Raw genomic sequence first — 17626 nt, forward strand, 5'->3', positions numbered from 1 at the left:
AGAGAAAGTAGCTTTACTTTTATATAAATTTTTGCTTTAATTGCATTTATTTCACTTATTGGCTGATACCTTTAAAAAGTTATTTTATTTCTCTGAACTTCAGTTTTTTTGTGTGTATGTAAAATGTAGGTATTTACCTTTCAAGAATATTGTGAAGGTTAGATATCCTATCAAATAAAGAGATAATATGCAAATTGACCATCACTCCAACACACAAGATGGCCACCCCCATAATGGCCAAAGATGGCCTGCAGGGGAGGGCAGTTGAGGGGGATCGGGCCTGCAGGGAAGGGCAGTTAGGGGTGACCTGGTTGGCAGAGGAGGGCAGTTAGGGGCGACCAGGCCAGCAGGGGAGGGAAGTTAGGGGCAACCAGGCCTGCAGGGTAGGGCATTTGGGGGCGACCAGGCTGGCAGGGGAGGACAGTTAGGGGTGACCAGGCCTGCAGGAGAGGGCAGTTGGGGGTGACTGGGCTGACAGGGGAGCAGTTAGGCGACGGTCAGGCTGGTAGGGGAGTGGTTAGGGGGTGATCAGGCTGGCAGGCAGGCGAGCAGTTGGGAGCCAGCAGTCCCGGATTGTGAGAGGGATCCCAGATTGGAGAGGGTTCAGGCTGGCCTGAGGGACATACACCCCTGTGCACGAATTTCATGCTTCGGGCCTCTAGTTTTGAGGCAAACCATTCAGAGACCCAATTTTCCACTTCTTCGTACGTTTTGAAGTGCTGCTCAGAAAGTGTGTGTGCCATCGATTGGAACAAGTGGTAATCTGAAGGAGCAAGTTTTGGAAAATATGGTGGTGGGATAATACTTCCCAGGCAAGATCTTTTAACATGTCTTTAACTGGTTTTGAAGTGTGTGATGGTGCATTATCATGAAGCAAAATTACTTTGCCATGTCTTCTGGCCCATTCTTGTCATTTCACAATCAAAGCGTGGTTCAAATTGATTATTTGTTGTCCGTAGCAATCAGTATTAACGGTTTCACCTGGTTTTAGACGCTCGTAATACGCCACACCTTCCTGATCCCACCGAACACAGAGCATTGTCTTCTTTCTGAAGCAGTTTGGCCTTGCAGTCAATGTTGATGGTTGACCTGGATTAACCCATGATATTGTGTGTTTAGGATTCTCAAAATAAATCCACTTTTCATTGCCAGTCACAATTCCATGCAAAAAAGACTTTCTGTTGTGCCGTTGAAGCAACATTTTACTGATGACTTTTCAGTTTTCCATTTGTCTTTTGTTCAGTTGATGTGGCACCCATTTTCCTTCCTTTAGAATCTTTCTCACTGCTTGTAAACAATTGGAAATTGTTTGCTGAGCAACATTTAATCTTTCTGCAAGTTGTTTTTGAGTTTGACATGCGTCTTCATCCAATAATGCCTGTACTTGTTGGTCTTTAAACTTTTTTGGTTGACCTGGATGTTCTTTGTCTTTCACATCGAAATCACCACTTTTAAAGTGTTTAAACCAGCGTTCACAAGCATCTTGAGATGGAGCATGTTTACCATAAGCTTCCCGAAGTGTATGATACTTTTCAGCAGCACTTTTCTTCAAAATAAAGTAATGAATTAAAATTTCCCTCAAATGCTCTTTTTTTGGCACGAAATTTGACATTTTTAAGTGTAAAAATATCTATGATGTTAACACCTTCAGAAAATTTGACATGAAGTTTTGAAGCTTGCTGTCAAAACAACAAAATAGCATACATATCAAATCGCATGTATATCAACATATGTGTAACTCCAGCGTTAAAAAAAATCCGCATTATTAACTGGTACACCTAGTAGAGCAAGATGAAAACCGCAATCTCTTTTATGGTGTAGCCTTGGTAGTAGTACTCGGTCATTTATGCAATATTCTATAGGTTATACATGTCAGCCCTATTTAGTATGGGAGGAGATTGCACAAGAGCATTACTTCCTGGGAGGCAAGAATCACTGGGGCCCTCTCAGAGGCTAGTTACTATACCTGATGTAAATATCTAATGGTTTAGAAAAGTTTTGAAAATAAAAGGAAATTCAGAGGCCAAAATCAGAAGTAAGTCTCAGAAAAGAAGATTTCACTCCGTATAGTGGGGTACATATCCTTTTCTCAAAGAAGTACAGATTATAGAATGAGCAATACTTGGGAAGATGCTTTAATAACTTAGTTTAGATCCTCAGTGGTAAAACAAGAATCATATTTACATTTAAAAGTTGTGAGCCTCTGTTAACATAAAATGTTTAAAATACTCAAAACAACATCTGATAGTAGGCAGTCAATAAATGTTACCTACTTTTATTATTGATTAGTATTTATTGCCATCATATCCTTAGCTCTCATGTGTATTCAATTCAATCTAATCTAGCTTCTGTCTCATCACTCTGCTGAAACCATTTTGTGAAGGTCACCAGTGAGATCCTGATCCTCAGTTCTAATTACCTCCTCTTAGTCTCTTCCTTCTTGACTTATAAACAGTTTTTAAAAAAAATTTTCTTTAACTTTTAGCTTGCTTTTCTTTATTAATCTTAATATGGATAGTTTACATTAGAGGCTCTAAAGTAGAAAGTCAGAGTCTAGGCATTCTAATTCAGCTATTTTTCTCTATAATTTAGTTGCAGCATTGCAATTAAATAAATAGATAGATACATATGTAGACGAGGCATCTATGGTCACCATCCAGCTCAAGAAACAGAATAATTATTGCCTGGCTGGTATAGCTCAGTGGTTGAGCGTTGACCTATGAACCAGGAGGTCATGGTTTGGCTTACTGGCTCAATCCCTAGTAGGGGGCACACAAGAAGGCGGCCAATAAATGATTCTCATAATTGATGTTTCTATCTCTCTCTCCCTCTCTCTTCCTCTCTGAAATCAATACAAATATATATATATTTTAAAAGAAACAGAACTACTATTAGTATAATGAACCTTTTCTTGGTTGTTTTTTTTTAACTCAGATATTCTCATTTATCTTTAAATTATTTGTCCAGCTCTATTGAGATATAATTAACATATAACATTGTATAAATTTAAGGTGTACAACGTGTTAATTGATGTATTTATATATTGCAAAATGATCATCACCATAGCATTAGTTAACACCTCCAGCCCATTACATAATTATCATTTCTTTTTTGTGACATTTAAGATACACTCTTTTCAACTTTCAAGTATAGAATACAGTATTATTAATGATAATCATCGTGTTATACTTTAGATACTCAGAACTTGTTAATCTTATACTGGAAGTTTGTACTTTGACCAATATCTCCCCATTCCTTTACCTCCTCCCCTCCCCTTATTCCAGCCCTTGGTAACCAAGTCTCTCTACTTTCTGAGTTCAGATTTTTTAGATTCTACATGTAAATGATTTGTCTTCATTTAACATAATGCCCTCAAGATTTATCCAGTTTGTTACAAATGGCAGCGTTTCCTTCTTTCTCATAGCTGAATATTCCTCTGTGTGTGTACACATACATACATACATACTATATCTTCTTTATCCATTCATTTGTTCATAGACACTTAGGTTATTTCCACGTTATGGCTATCTATATATATAAAAGCCTAAGCAACCCTTATGACCAGTCGACTGAACGACCGGTTGACTGGTGGCTATGACACTCACTGACCACCAGGGGGCAGATGCTCAATGCAGGAGCTTCCCCCTGGTGGTCAGTTGCGCTCTCACAGCGAACCTCCAGTGGCCAGCCAACCTCCCAAGGTCCCTCCCCCTGGCCGGCGAGGTGTTCAGTGAGCTCCCACAGCCAACCTCCTCGGCTGGCCAACCTCCCATGGTCTCTTCCCTAGCCCGCTGGCTCTGATCGGCCCCGATTGCCAGCCCGGAACCCACCTGTGCATGAATTCGTGCATCGGGCCTCTAGTTGTTATTAATGCTGCAGTGAACAAGGGGATACAGATATCTCTTCTCCAAACAGCTTTTGATAATTTTAAATCTCTCTTCCTTCTTAAAACACTTTAGTTTTTATGGCACCATATACATCTGATTTTTTCCTTATTGCTACTGTATATTCCAAAAGATTCTGTTGATGGCCCACTCCTCACTTTCTGAGAAATTTCATTTATCCAGACCCTAGGCAATTTCAAATCACCTTTATATAGATGATTGTCAACTCTTAGCCACTAGCTATGACCTATCTTTCAAACTGTTGATCTCTTTTTTCATTTGTTTGTTGATCATCTCAGTTGTCCTGTGGATACCTAAAGTGGTTTGTCAACCCAAACGTTTATCTTTTCTTTGCCCACATTTTTTTCTTTGATTTTTTCCAACTTAGTTAATGTGATCAATAATCAACTTTCTTTTTACCTGGGCTCAAAATCTTGGAGATATTAATTTCCCTTTGTTCTTGTTTAGTTGTTTGCCTAATTTTCCTGTTTTGCTTCATGGTATCTTTCTTTTCCTATATTTCATCTACTTTTATTTTTTCACTAGAGGCTCAGTGCACAAAATTTTTGCACTTTGGGAGGGGGAGGGTCCCTCACCCGGCCTGTGCCCTCTTGCAGTTGGGAACCCTTGGGGGCTGTCCAACTGACGGCTTAGGCCAGGAGTGGACAACATTTTTGTGAGTGTGTGCCAAAACCAGCAAAATCTCTGTCTCAAAATTCTTCTGTGTGCCAACCCTAATTTTTTGAGAACATGTTACGCCTACTTGATATCTCTTAAGGTGTACGTATGTGAAGAACCTTGAAGAAATAATAAAATTCATTCGAGCGACAAAAACACAGCATATGATGATGAAAAATACATTTATTTTTTAATGTATACATATACACTGATAGTCCAACAGAAAACTTTATGACTTTGTTTGATATTATCAGTGGGACTTTTGCTGCTGCATCACTAATGACAGAGATTTTACATCAGGTTTATATTTCGTGACCTTCAGAGATATGCACGAGCTACTACTATCATCCATCCGGCTACTCCTATTACGAGACTTAACAAAATTCATCACTGAGAATAAAGATTCACAAGCATATGTGGATGAAACCAAAACACTGGTCAGATCTAGGAAGGCAGGGAGAGTTAAGGCAGAGGCATAGAAATTGCTCTTCTCCTCTCTCATCAATCCATGTCTATGGTCTTTAAGATAACTTGTTATGTAAAATTATTTATTTATCTAAGATGCATCTACACTGAATTTATCTGAAAAATAAAAATGATCCCTTGCCGGCTTGGCTCAGTGGATAGAGCGTCAGCCTGTGGACTGAAGGGCCCCAGGTTCGATCCCGGCCAAGGGCACATGCCTGGGTTGCAGGCTCCATCCCCAGTGGGGGGTGTGCAGGAGGCAGCTGATCAATGATTCTCACTCATCATTGATGTTTCCTTCTCTCTCTCCCTCTCCTCTCCCTTCCTCTCTGAAATCAATAAAGAAATATATTAAAAAAAAAAAATGTTGGTATTAAGAAAAAATTTGTAAATGGAAGATTTTAAGAGAGGGTTTCGTGTGCCAGCAAAAGTTACTGGCGTGCCATCTTTGGCACGCGTGCCAAGGGTTGCCCACCGCTGGCTTAGGCCCTCTCCCTCTGGCAGTTGGATATCCTTAGTGCTGCCACAGAGGCAGGAGAGGCTCCCACCACCGCTGCTGCTCGGGCCAGGAGGGCAGCTCCTGCGTTGAGCGTCTTCCCCCTGGTGGTCAGTGTGAGTCATAGTGACCAGTCATTCCACTGTTTGGTTGATTTTCGTATTAGCCTTTTATTATATAGGATTGCTTTTGCCTTAGACTTTGAAATTTTATTCGTATTTCTTTTTAGTATTTAACATTATATTTTAATTTATTTATTTATATGTTTGTCATCTCCTTGTTTGATTCATCATTGCAGTTGACCCTTGAACAACTTGAAGTTAGGGGTGCCAACCCCCCACACAGTAGAAAGTGAGGCTATAACTTTTGACTCCCCAAAACTTAACTACTAAATAACTTATTGTTGACCAGAAGCCTTACCAATAACACAGTCAGCACATATTTTGTATGTTATATGTATTATGTACAGTATTCTTACAATAAAGTAAGCTAGAGGGAATAAAGTCATAAGGAAGAATTAATACATTTATAGTATTTATTGAAAGAAATCCATGTATAAGTGGACCCATGCAGTTCAACCCATGTTATTCAAGAGTCAACTGTATTTCTTTAGAGCCTGGCATAGTGCACAGAATAGATTTCCAATAATGTTCATTGAATGAATTAACCTTAGTAACTTTCTTAATAATAATATTAAAATACAAGTATAAGCAAGGTGGCTAAAAACCTGACTTTCCAGTCAAATGAGGATCAAATAACAGATAGGTAATTAAAACATAAGGTAGAAATATTAAGTGCTATAAATGATTTCAAATGGAGTACTATAGTATTTCATAGGAGGGAGTAATGACCTCCAGCTGGAGAAATCAAAACAAAGCATAAAAGAGATTAAATTCAATTTACATCTTAAAGGATAGTTAAGATTTGGAGGTTAGATATAAAAGATAGTGGTAGAGGTGGGGGATTCCTGGTAGAGGCAATAGTTGTAAACAAAGGTAAAGATGAGGTTGCTAAAATGAGTAATAGATTATTCATTTTGGTGTTAGGTTTAGGTTGTGAAAATGAAATTGGTTTTCTCCAGTTTGGAAGATAAGCCTACAAAGGTAGATTAGACCATTCTGGATGCCTTAGAGGCCAGCAGAGGAGTATGGGCTTTATTTTATGGCCATTGGGAAATCCTTATAAGTTTTGAGCAGGAGAATCAGATTGGTGCTTTGGGAACATTGATCTGACAACAGTTTGTGAGATGTATTAGAGAGATGAAAACTTATAGATTGGTAAATCAGTTAAGAGTCTGTTGAAATAGTTCAAATAAAAGAAAAGGAGAGAATGAATGAAGAGATTGTGATAGTGGCATTGATTGAACCCGATCACTAAACTCAGGGATGGAAAGGAGAATGAAGAATGTTAATTCCACTGGGACAGGGACTTTTATTTTCCTCTTGATGTATCCCAGGTACCTAGGGCAGTGCCTGGCACATAGCAAATATTCAGTTAACTATTTGTTGAATGTGTGAGACCATAATAACCGAGATTGTGAATTTGTGTGATTCGGATATTGGCAATGATATTAACAGAAATAAAGAACAGCAATGATATTAACAGAAATAAAGAACACGAGAAGACTAGGCTTTGGGGAGAAAACAAATTGAATTTTGGGCATTCTGAGTTTTTGTTAGCAGACATAGCTGAGGATATAGGTTTGGGATTTATTCACATAGAAATAGTAAAAGCCATGTCAGTGAAGGTCAGAATTAGTATGGAAATACATAAATGTGAATATAACAATATATATTCCAAATTACTTCTTCCTATTTTAAATTATATATATTTTACACATTTAGTATACATTTAATAGATTCAATAATATAATGCAACAATTATTTTTTTAAAATCCTCACCCGAGGATATGTTTTATTGATTTTAGAGAGAGAGAGAAACATCAATTGATTGCCTCCAATACTTGCCCCAACTATGTGCCCTGATCAGGAATTGAACCCTCACGACTTTTTGGGTTAGGAAATGTTGTTTAACCAACTGAGCCACTGGGCCCAGGATGTTCAAACAACTTTTGCAGATTGAATTGCAAAAGTTAACGATGGGGTACTTTTGAATTCCATGAAAGGAGTCAATGTATACTACTTCTAATATATTGTAGGCTCAGAATTATTAAGTAGGTGCAAGAGTATATTAATTTTGTTGTAATGTATTAGATTGTAGGAATTTATATGAGTTTTTATTGACTTTATAGATTATTTTTATCATAAAACACAGCCAGGTTAGGATGCTTCCAACTCTGGATACCCAATGAAACCGCCGCAAGAGCCTTTCCAGGGCTGGCAGGAAAACGCTGCAATGAGTGAAGAAGAACGTCTCAAAATGAAGAGAGGAAAGGAGGAGAGAGAGATAGAAACCTCAATGATGAGAGAGAATCATTGGCTGCCTTCTGTATACCCCACACTGGGGGTTGAGCCCACAACCTGGTCATGTGCCCTGACCGGGAATCAAACCGTGACCTCCTGGTTCATAGGTTGATGCTCAACCACTGAGCCACGCCAGCTGGAAATGGAAATTCTGATTCTCATATTCATATGGCAATCAAGGGGCCCCAAATAGCCAAACAATCTTGAAAAAGAACAAATTTGGAGGACATACACTCCTGAGTTAAAAACTTACTACAGTGCCCATCAGCAGATGAGTGGATTATAAAACTGTGGTTCATCTACACAATGGAATACTACACTGCTGTAAAAAAGAAGGAATTCTTACCATTTACAACAGCATGGATGGAACTGGAGAGCATTATGCTAAGTGAAATAAGCCAGTCAGAGAAAGATAAATACCACATGGAATATAATGAACAACATAAACTGGTGAACAAAAATAGAACCAGAGACATAGAAGCATCGAACAGACTGTCCAACCTATGAGGGAAGGCGGAGGGTGAGGGTGTAAGAGATCAACCAAATGACTTGTATGCATGCATATGAGCATAACCAATGGACACCAACAGTAGAGGGGTGAGGGCATGTGCTGGGGGGTGGGAGCAGCCGGGAAGAGGTCAGTGGGGGGAAAAGGAGACTTATGTAATACTTTAAACAATAAAGAATTTAAATTTAAAAAAACAAAACCAGCCAGGTTAGTTTATTTCTATTTGGGGATAAAAGTGAAAATTAATTAAATGAGGATTCTTTGTACAGGACACTTGAGAATACTAGAATGTCCTCTTTTGAGGTTTATCAGTTGATTTACAGACCTGTCCTTAGCACTTTAGTATTAGGAAACGTGACTGATTTCTGGGTGATGAGACAAAGAAACCAGGTCAGATGTAACTGACTTGCAAATTATTCACGGTTTCCCAATATTTCTGGTGGAAAAAAATTAAAACAGGGAATGCAAAAAGAGGAAGTAGAAACTAAATAAATAATTGGAGAATGTTTCTATGGTGCTATAGATCAACACCCAATGTACATATTTTTAAAGAATATATCAAATTTTTATTATTTAGGAGTTCCAATTGCAAAAGTTTTCAGGTAAAAGTCTGATATTAGTTGTGCCCAATTATAAAGCCCTGTTAACAGGGATTATGACTCATTTAAAGGTATATAACAAATATTCCTTGCCCTTTCTCTTCAAATGCCTGTGTTTTATGTTATTGTTTGTTAATCCAATAATTAGATTGCATGCAGTGTGTTGACTTTGAATGAATGTTGAAACAATAAGAACCACATAGGTTAGATATTTTATTGATAAAGGTGATAATATTTTTAGTATGTTATATATGAGACTAATGGAACGAGTTGATAGGAAATAGGAGTTTTTCTAGCTTTTGACCTCCTTTATCTGTGAAATGGTCTGTGAAATCTATCTATGCTTTGGAGAGGAGATTAGAGATGAAGTGCTATGGGTTATTAGAATTAACAATATAAGAAATTTGTATTGGTAGTATTATTGCATACATATTAAATTTGAACTATAACCTATTTTGTACAATATATTGTAGACAGTTCAAGTAATGTATTTAGGAGACCTTGTTGTTTAAAGCATATGCAAATTGGAATATGCATTTATTATCTTAGGAGTCTGTCGGTTTCCTATGAGAATTAAAAAGATAGTGTGTTCATGTCAGCAATCATCTGAAAATATTATAGAAGCATATTCTATATCATCTAGATGACTATTTTATAAACTAATAATGCCAGGAGATTATAGTGCCTATGTTTATGCTTGTTTAGTCATGTTGGCTTCAGATAGTACTATACTACTTTGTGAAGAGTTCATTAAGAACTGAAGCATATCTAATGCATAAATGGCCAGTAGAGGGCCAGATGATGCCAGACCTGCTGTATAACATAAGCTTTGTGTTAGTTCACATTCTATTAACTAACATTCTTTGAGTATCTTCTGTGTTCTAAGCAGTTCTAAGTGCTCTTCATGAATAATCATGAATCATCTGTAATAATAAAAGCATAATATGCTAATTAGATCAGACAGCTGGGGACAGACCGACGACCTTCTGGATGAAGGCAGGGCTGAGAGGGCTGCGGCAGCCACCATGGCTGCGAGGGCCAAGCCCCTTGCATGAATTTCGTGCATCGGGCCTCTAGTAATTAATATAAGCATTTGTGTTTTAAGAGTTTTTTAATTTTCACTATAAGCCTGTGGGATATGTGCAGTCACTATTCCTGTTTTACAGATAAGGGTACTGAAGTACAGAACAGTTAATTTTCCCAAGCTAATAAATGATAGAATTGGTTTTCATACATATTGTCTAATTCTGTAGTTCTTAGCCACTCTATTATGCTGCCTCATGAAGAGAGATTAGGGAATTATGTCACATCTGACACAGTTACATAGGCATTCCAAACTCAGAAGAACAGGTATATTGGCAGTCAGCATGGTATTCATATTATCAGTTGAGATTTTTGTCTCTGCAAACAACATCTGTTGTCCTGTTATGTTAATGTTGTTGATTAGTATTGGTTTTGTGGTTGTATTTGGATTTAATTTGTAAGATTTTACTGTTTTATGGCTTCTTAATAAACACTAAGAGTTTTGTCCTAGTTTACATATATTTCAGTAACATTCTAACAAAAATAACACTCTGAGATGCTGATGAACAAGATTGTTTTGAATCCTTTAGAAATCAATCTTCTGTAACGGACATGTGTATGTATTTATTTTATTTTTTATACAAGTTCAGAGTTTTATATAAAGTATTGGATTTCCTTAAAATAAAAGAGCAAGCATCTAGGAAACTCTTTTAATTTGTTGTTTTGTATATTTGGATGTATTCCATCCTAACCCAGGCAAGTGATCTGGGTGACTTACAGACAATTCTTAGGTACTAAGACAATACTTTGTGGCTTGTCCCACCCCTGTTTCCCAAATGGGGGCTATTCTTTTGTCACAGGTATAGAATGATATCCTATTTATGGAGTTCTTTAGAGTCTGTTACCGTAAAAAAAAAAGTCTTATTTAGAGGAAAACTGAAGTAGTAAGAAGGAGAATTGTCCATGATTTTGCTGAGGGTTGTCTTGATTTAAATGAAATTATGATTCAGTTTTATAATAAAAAATGAATTTTAATCATTTAAAAAAACTTAATTTTGTCAGCTTTCCTTTTGCAAATTCAATTCATTTTCATTATATGTCAGAGATTTTGCTTTTTCAGTCATCTTTAAAGTAATTTTCTCCAAAGAAGAAACTTTTGAATATAAGAATTATTTATTGAGCTCCTACTGTGTACGAGCCACGTAACATAACCACCACTCTACAGCTATACAGGACTTTAATATAAAATACTCATCTCTAAGGTGAAATAAAGACTTTCTGATGTTTGGTAAGATCTTATGGACTAACTTTTCTTTAGATGAAGTTAGTGGTCTCTGAGACATCTGAAATTGTAAAGAAAAATAGTGAGTGTGTCTACATACATTTTTCTTAAAAGAAGTCCCATATCTTTGACATATTCACTTAGAGCAGTGGTTTCAACCTTCCTAATGCTGCGACTCTTTAATACAGTTCCTCATGTTGTGGTGACCCCCAACCATAAAATTATTTTCGTTGCTACTTCATAACTGTAATTTTGCTACTGTTACGAATTGTAATGTAAATATCTGATATGCAGGATGTATTTTCATTGTTACAAATTGAACATAATTAAAGCATAGTGATTGATTACAAAAACAATATGTAATTATATATGTGTTTTCCGATGGTCTTAGGCGACCCCTGTGCAAGGGTCATTCGACCCCCAAAGGGGTCGCGACCCACAGGTTGAGAACCGCTGACTTAGAGCTTTTGTACACAAGTAAGTGTAAGAATTAGTAGTCAGTAAACATGAGGCTGAGCTTCAAATGTAATCTTACAAAAGCTGTGTCCCACTAATAAAGGTTTTTTTTCCAAAAAGATTTCTGTTTGGGTATTTTCTGACACCAAATGTACTTTTTTCTGACACAGACAGCCATTTCTTCTATACCAGCTGTGTGTCTAATTGAACTGTGTGTTCAATTCTGACACTGTCTGGAGTTAGCACAGACACCATTGGTTAAGGGCTAACTCCCACAAGACTACTCCTACTTAAGATGCCAGCTGCAAATGGGGTACCCAACGTACCCACTACTTCTGCCTGGCTGACTATAAATTGGATGTGACTTATGTTTTGTGGAGGTTTTATTATATGGGCATGATGATTAAATCTTTGGCTATTAGTGATTGAACCCAATGTTCAGCCACTCTCCTGTCCTCAGAGGTCTTGGATGGGGTTAAAAGCTTTAACCTTCTAATCAGGTTGATGGTTTTTCTGGGGACCAACCCCTATCCTGAAGCTATCTGGGGCCTTCCCCACCACTCCTCCACCATTCGTATGCAAAAGATAGTAAATTTGAAGGGTTTTCAGAGCTTGGTGTCTGGAACCTGAAACAAGGAGCAAGTATTTTTTTGTAATAAAATACTTGTATTACTTGTATTTTTGTAATAAAATACTGTATTGCCTCAAATTCTACATAAATAGTGAATCTTTGGAAGTCTTTTTTACTATATATTGTCAAGCTTATTTAGTCATGGAACTAACAGGTTGGTCACTAATCTAAAGCAATGGTAATTCATTTGGGAAGAATATCATTTACTAGACTTCAATACAGAATGGGTTACCCTGGAGGTATATTCTTTGTGATTTTTTTTTTGGTGGGGGGGGGGGCGGTTTATATGCTTGAATGACTTTAGGCCAGTGGTTTTGGGGAGGGGTGATTTTGTTCCTCCAGACATTTGGCAGTGTCTGGAGACATTTTTGGTTGTCACAACTTTGATGGATTGGTTGCTACTGCTATCTAATGGGTCCCTAGATGCCAGGGGTGCTACAAAAAAAATCCTCTTATGTGCAGAACAGCCCCTCACAACGAAGAAGAGTTATCTGGCCCTAAATGTCAATTGTACATAAGTTGAGGAATGCTGGTGGCCAATTTAGGAATCACTAATAGGTGGTATTTTAAACTTTGAAGCTGTGGAACTGGATACAGTCACCTCAGCTGATGACCAGCTCTTTAGCTCTGGAGCCTTATCCATTTAATTAATTCTACCATTTTGATAGATATGAATAAATGCTTTTTATTCCTGTCCCACAAACCACTTAAAGAGACCAAAGGGCAATCATTTAGAGTACCTAAATATGGTTGTTAGTTGATTTCCTGGTTTGGAAAAAAAAACAATAAAACCTTTACTATCTTTATAGTCCTGAACTGTTAGGGAGGACTTTCCAGACCTCCATTGAAAAGTATTTCTACCCAAGATGAAAAGAATTCTGTAAATTATGTACACACAGTGTGAATGTACTTAATTCTATTGAACTGTACAATTGAACAAAGTTAAGATGGTAAATTTTATGTTATGTATATAACACGATTTAAAAAATTTTTATCTAGTGTTTCATATTTTCTTATGTGGTGTTCCATTGTATTCCTCTGGGACTCTTGTTCTCAGTTTCTATAACTTCTTTCTTTTAGTCAGAGAGTTTATGTTCTCTCAGATGATTTTTCAGGGGCATTTTTCAAATGCCCTTTAATTTTTAAAGTGTACAAATTATCCCTTGTCTTAAAAATTAGACAGTACTGGATTGGTATGAAAATAAAGTATTTTTGTTTTAGCTTATTACAGTTAATTGACGTATTTCACTAAATTCCTTTTTTTCTTAATTTATTTTTTATTGTTGACAATATTAGAGATGTCCCCCATTCCCCTCCCTCTTTTGCCCCCCTTCACCCAGCCACTGTCTCACTTCAAGCCTTCATTGCACTATTGTCTGTGACATGAGCTATGCATATATGCATATAAGTTTTTTGGTTAATCTCTTCCTGAGATCTGTCAATCTGTTCTATGTATTCATGCCTCTGGACCTATTCTGTTCATCGGTTTGTTTTGTTCATTAGATTACACATATAAGTGAGATCATGGATATTTGCCTTTCTCTGGCTGGCTTATTTCGCTTAGCATAATAATCTCTAGGTCAATCCATACTGTTGCAAAGGGTAAGAACTTCTCTTTTACAGCTGCATAGAATTCCATTGTGTGAATGTACTGCAGCTTTTTAATCCACTCATCTACACGGGCACTTGGGCTGTTTCCAGATCTTAGCTATTGTAAATAATGCTGCTATGAACATAGGGTTTCATATATTCTTTCAGGATTCTTAGGATATATTCCCAGAAGTGGGATTGCTTGGTCAAAGGGCAGTTTCATTTTTAAATTTTTGAGGTAACTCCTTACTGTTTCCACAGTGGCGGCGCCCGTCTGTGTTCCCACCAGCAGTGTACTAGGGTTCCCTTTTCTCTACATCCTCAACAGCACTTGTTGTTTGTTGATTTACTGATGGTAGCCATTCTGTAATACCTCATTGTAGTTTTAATTTGCATCTCTCTGATGAATAGTGATGATGAATAGCCACAGCAATCTTGAGAAAGAAGAACAAAGTTGGAGGGATCACAATACCAGATATCAAACTATACTACAGAGCCATTATAATAAAAGCAGTCTGGTACTTGCACAAGAACAGGCTTATAGATCGGTGGAACAGAACAGAGACCCCAGAAATTGACCCTCGCCATTATGGTCAAATGGTATTTGACAAAGGAGGCAAGAGCAATCAATGGAGTAAAGACAGTCTCTTCAATAAATGGTGTTGGGAAAATTGAACAAATACATGCAATGAAACTAGACCACCAACTTAAACCATACACAAGAATAAACTCAAAATAGAAAAAAGACTTACATTTAAGTCATGAACCCATAAAAACCCTAGAAGAAAACATAGGCAGTAAAATGCAGACATCTCATATAACAGATTTTTTGCTGATACATCTCTTAAGGCAAGAGAAACAAAGGAAAAAATTCACTAAATTAATTTAGGGAACAGTATATAGTCATTGTGTGGATATTGAAAAAGAAGTAATTGTTTAGCTTCAAATGCTTTCAATGTAAATATTATTCAATTCATGTATTCCTTTTGTTTCTTCCTAATAGGCTTTCAAGGATATGCTGTATTCAGCTCAGGACCAGGCACCTTCTGTGGAAGGTAAGATGCATTAACTCCTTCCTACATGTAGTCACATAAAATCTCTTTTTAAGGAACGATATTTTAAACTGCACAGTACAAAACCAATATAACCTGTCCTATTATGTAGATCTTTTTTAGTTTTCATAATATGTATCATAATTACATTATATTTCAATCAGATTATTTTTTGTTTAGTTAACATTTTCCCTATGATGGATCTTTCATATATCCTTAAATCAACCTTAGCATTGTGAATCATATACTGGCTTAGAGTCAAATTTCTTACCTGTGTCATTTTCAACCCCTCCAAATGTATTTTCTTTTTCTTTTTAAAAATTCTTTATTGTTGAAACCTCCAAATGTATTTTCATACCTTTCTCTTTATCCATCAACCTTCAGTGGATCCTTAATCCATAATTAGTCTGGACAACACACCTTTTTCTTTCTATTTATGCCATGTCTTTAAACTGGGACTAAAACAACAAAGCACATTTTCTGTGTGTGTGTGTATGTGAGAGAGAGAGAGAGAGAGAAAGAGAGAGAGAGAGAGAGAGAGAGAGAGAGAGAAGCATTTATATGTATGCAAGTACAGTTTGGCAGTCATAAAACAACCTAAGGACAGTGGTTATCTCTCTAATTATCTTTATTGATCCTTCTTTTTCTGTTACCTCAGCTTCTGCTCACAGCTCATTATTTATGGGTTTAACCTTTGATAGGTTTGGAGAGTTCTAAGTTAAAGTAGTATGGGTTCTTGTGTCAGTAATTAATTAGCTAATTCAACAACTATTTTTTGAGGGAGTATTCTTTCTGAGGCTGGGTATTTTAAATTTTTTCCATCACTTTTTTTTTTTTTTTTAGGAGAGAAGAATGTGAAAAAGTATTTGCCAAGAATATTCTAGATTAATACAGATTAATATCTTTATGAAATACCATACTGGTATTCTATGAAGTCATTCTAATGACAAGCTTTTTCAGGCTTATTTTTATGACATAGATGTTGAAGTTGTTTAATAAAACTATAGATCTATAATCTAAAATTTTGTTATCTTACATCTTTTATTTCTAATCATTTTGAATTGAAAATGTGCTTCCTTCAATACTTCAAAATCTTTACCAGGATATTGGCACTTAGATACTAGTGTTATGTCACTGAATTTTGGTTTATAATATATTTAATTCTCTAATATTTCACTGAAGACATTTAAGATTTATCAAAATGTATAGTTCTTTTTTTTGGTTATTATCTCATATTTAATGTGTCCTAAAGAGCACCTCCTCAAAATATTTTAGTAATGTAAGAAAAATGAAATTACATGGAAGTTAAACTGATTTTCTCACCTTGTGTAACTTGCTTTAAATAGTGATTCTTTTAATTTTATTTTCAAGGTTGTGCTACTTTAATTTTTTTTCTTTTTAAGTTTTACCATCTGGTTTCTAACAAAGATACTTTGAGATATGTTGGAAATTATGATGATCTTTCTTCAGCCCTTTATGCTGGATCATGCTGTAATTTTCATACATTTCTAGCTCTTATAGGAAAATGGAATTCTGTGAAAGTCTGCTAAAATGAACATTATTTAGAGTTAAGAACTTTTTCTTTACCTCACTGCCCAGAGACAGTGAGTTTCATAAGGCTATTTCTTTTACAGTCTGAGGGCATAATATAAAAATTTTTTACTCTGACCTAGAAGGCCCTAAATAATCTAGTCCTTCGTCCATGACTTCACCTTCTGCCATTTTCTTTCTTGCTCACTAGACTCCAGACACATTGCCTTTCTTATGTCCCTAAATCAGGCCAAGCTTGCTCTTATAATAGGTCCTTAGCTCTTGCCGTCTGTTGAGAATCATTGGATCATTCTTGAAGGGCACATGGCTGTGCCCCTCAAGTGGCCTTTGAATGCCCATTCATATATATAGCTATTTAGTCACTTTATATTACATCACTCTAATTTATTTCTTTGCATAGCATTTGTCACTTTCTGATATCTGTGTTTTTTCATTGACCTATTCTCTTGAGACCAATGGAAGTCCCTTGTGACCAGAGATTTTGTCCTACTATCTAAAATAGTCACATACCTTATATATTTACAGAGCGCATCAGTGCGTCGGAATAAAAATAATTATTTTCCTCAAGCTTCCTTAAAATCAAAGTACTGTTTATGAAAAAAGGGAGTAAATTAACCTAGCTTGTGTCTTTTTAAAAATTTTTAAACTTTTCTAAAGAGATGCAGATTTTCCTTGCTGGGTAGATGGCTAATTGTATTTTTTGTTGTTTTATAATGTTGATACTATAATTTTATAAGTTATAGTCTGAACTGACACATGTAACATTTCTTTAAAACCAGTGGAGAAACAGATGATATAAAGTCCTAATTTAAAGATTTTGTGTTTTTGTGCATTTATGTTGTCTTGATGCCAAGCATAGAATTCCCTTTGATTGCTGAGGAATCATATTTTATAAGCTACTGGGTTGGCTGCATATTTTTTGTAAGATATTAAACCACTTCATGTTTTTACATATGTGATATGCCTCCCTTCAAAGATACATGTAATA

The 17626-nt window shown here is 36.3% G+C and overlaps 1 protein-coding gene across 3 annotated transcripts in view; it reads left to right on the forward strand.

Moving 5' to 3' along the window:
- XPR1 (xenotropic and polytropic retrovirus receptor 1) overlaps positions 1–17626 on the forward strand; it is a 106505-nt gene that overhangs the window by 12449 nt on the left and 76430 nt on the right. For 2 of the 3 annotated variants that reach the window (XM_070397192.1, XM_070397193.1), the window contains exon 2: positions 15039–15090. In XM_070397192.1, the coding sequence (XP_070253293.1) occupies positions 15039–15090 (52 nt within the window). Of the gene's footprint in view, positions 1–11816; positions 11836–15038; positions 15091–17626 lie in introns of those variants that run through there. The other variant, XM_070397194.1, reaches the window with a different exon arrangement.

This window comes from Myotis yumanensis, unplaced genomic scaffold (genome assembly GCF_028538775.1).
Source record: "Myotis yumanensis isolate MYYU_CA2020_CCGP unplaced genomic scaffold, mMyoYum1.0.hap1 SCAF_17, whole genome shotgun sequence".
NCBI lineage: Eukaryota > Metazoa > Chordata > Mammalia > Chiroptera > Vespertilionidae > Myotis > Myotis yumanensis.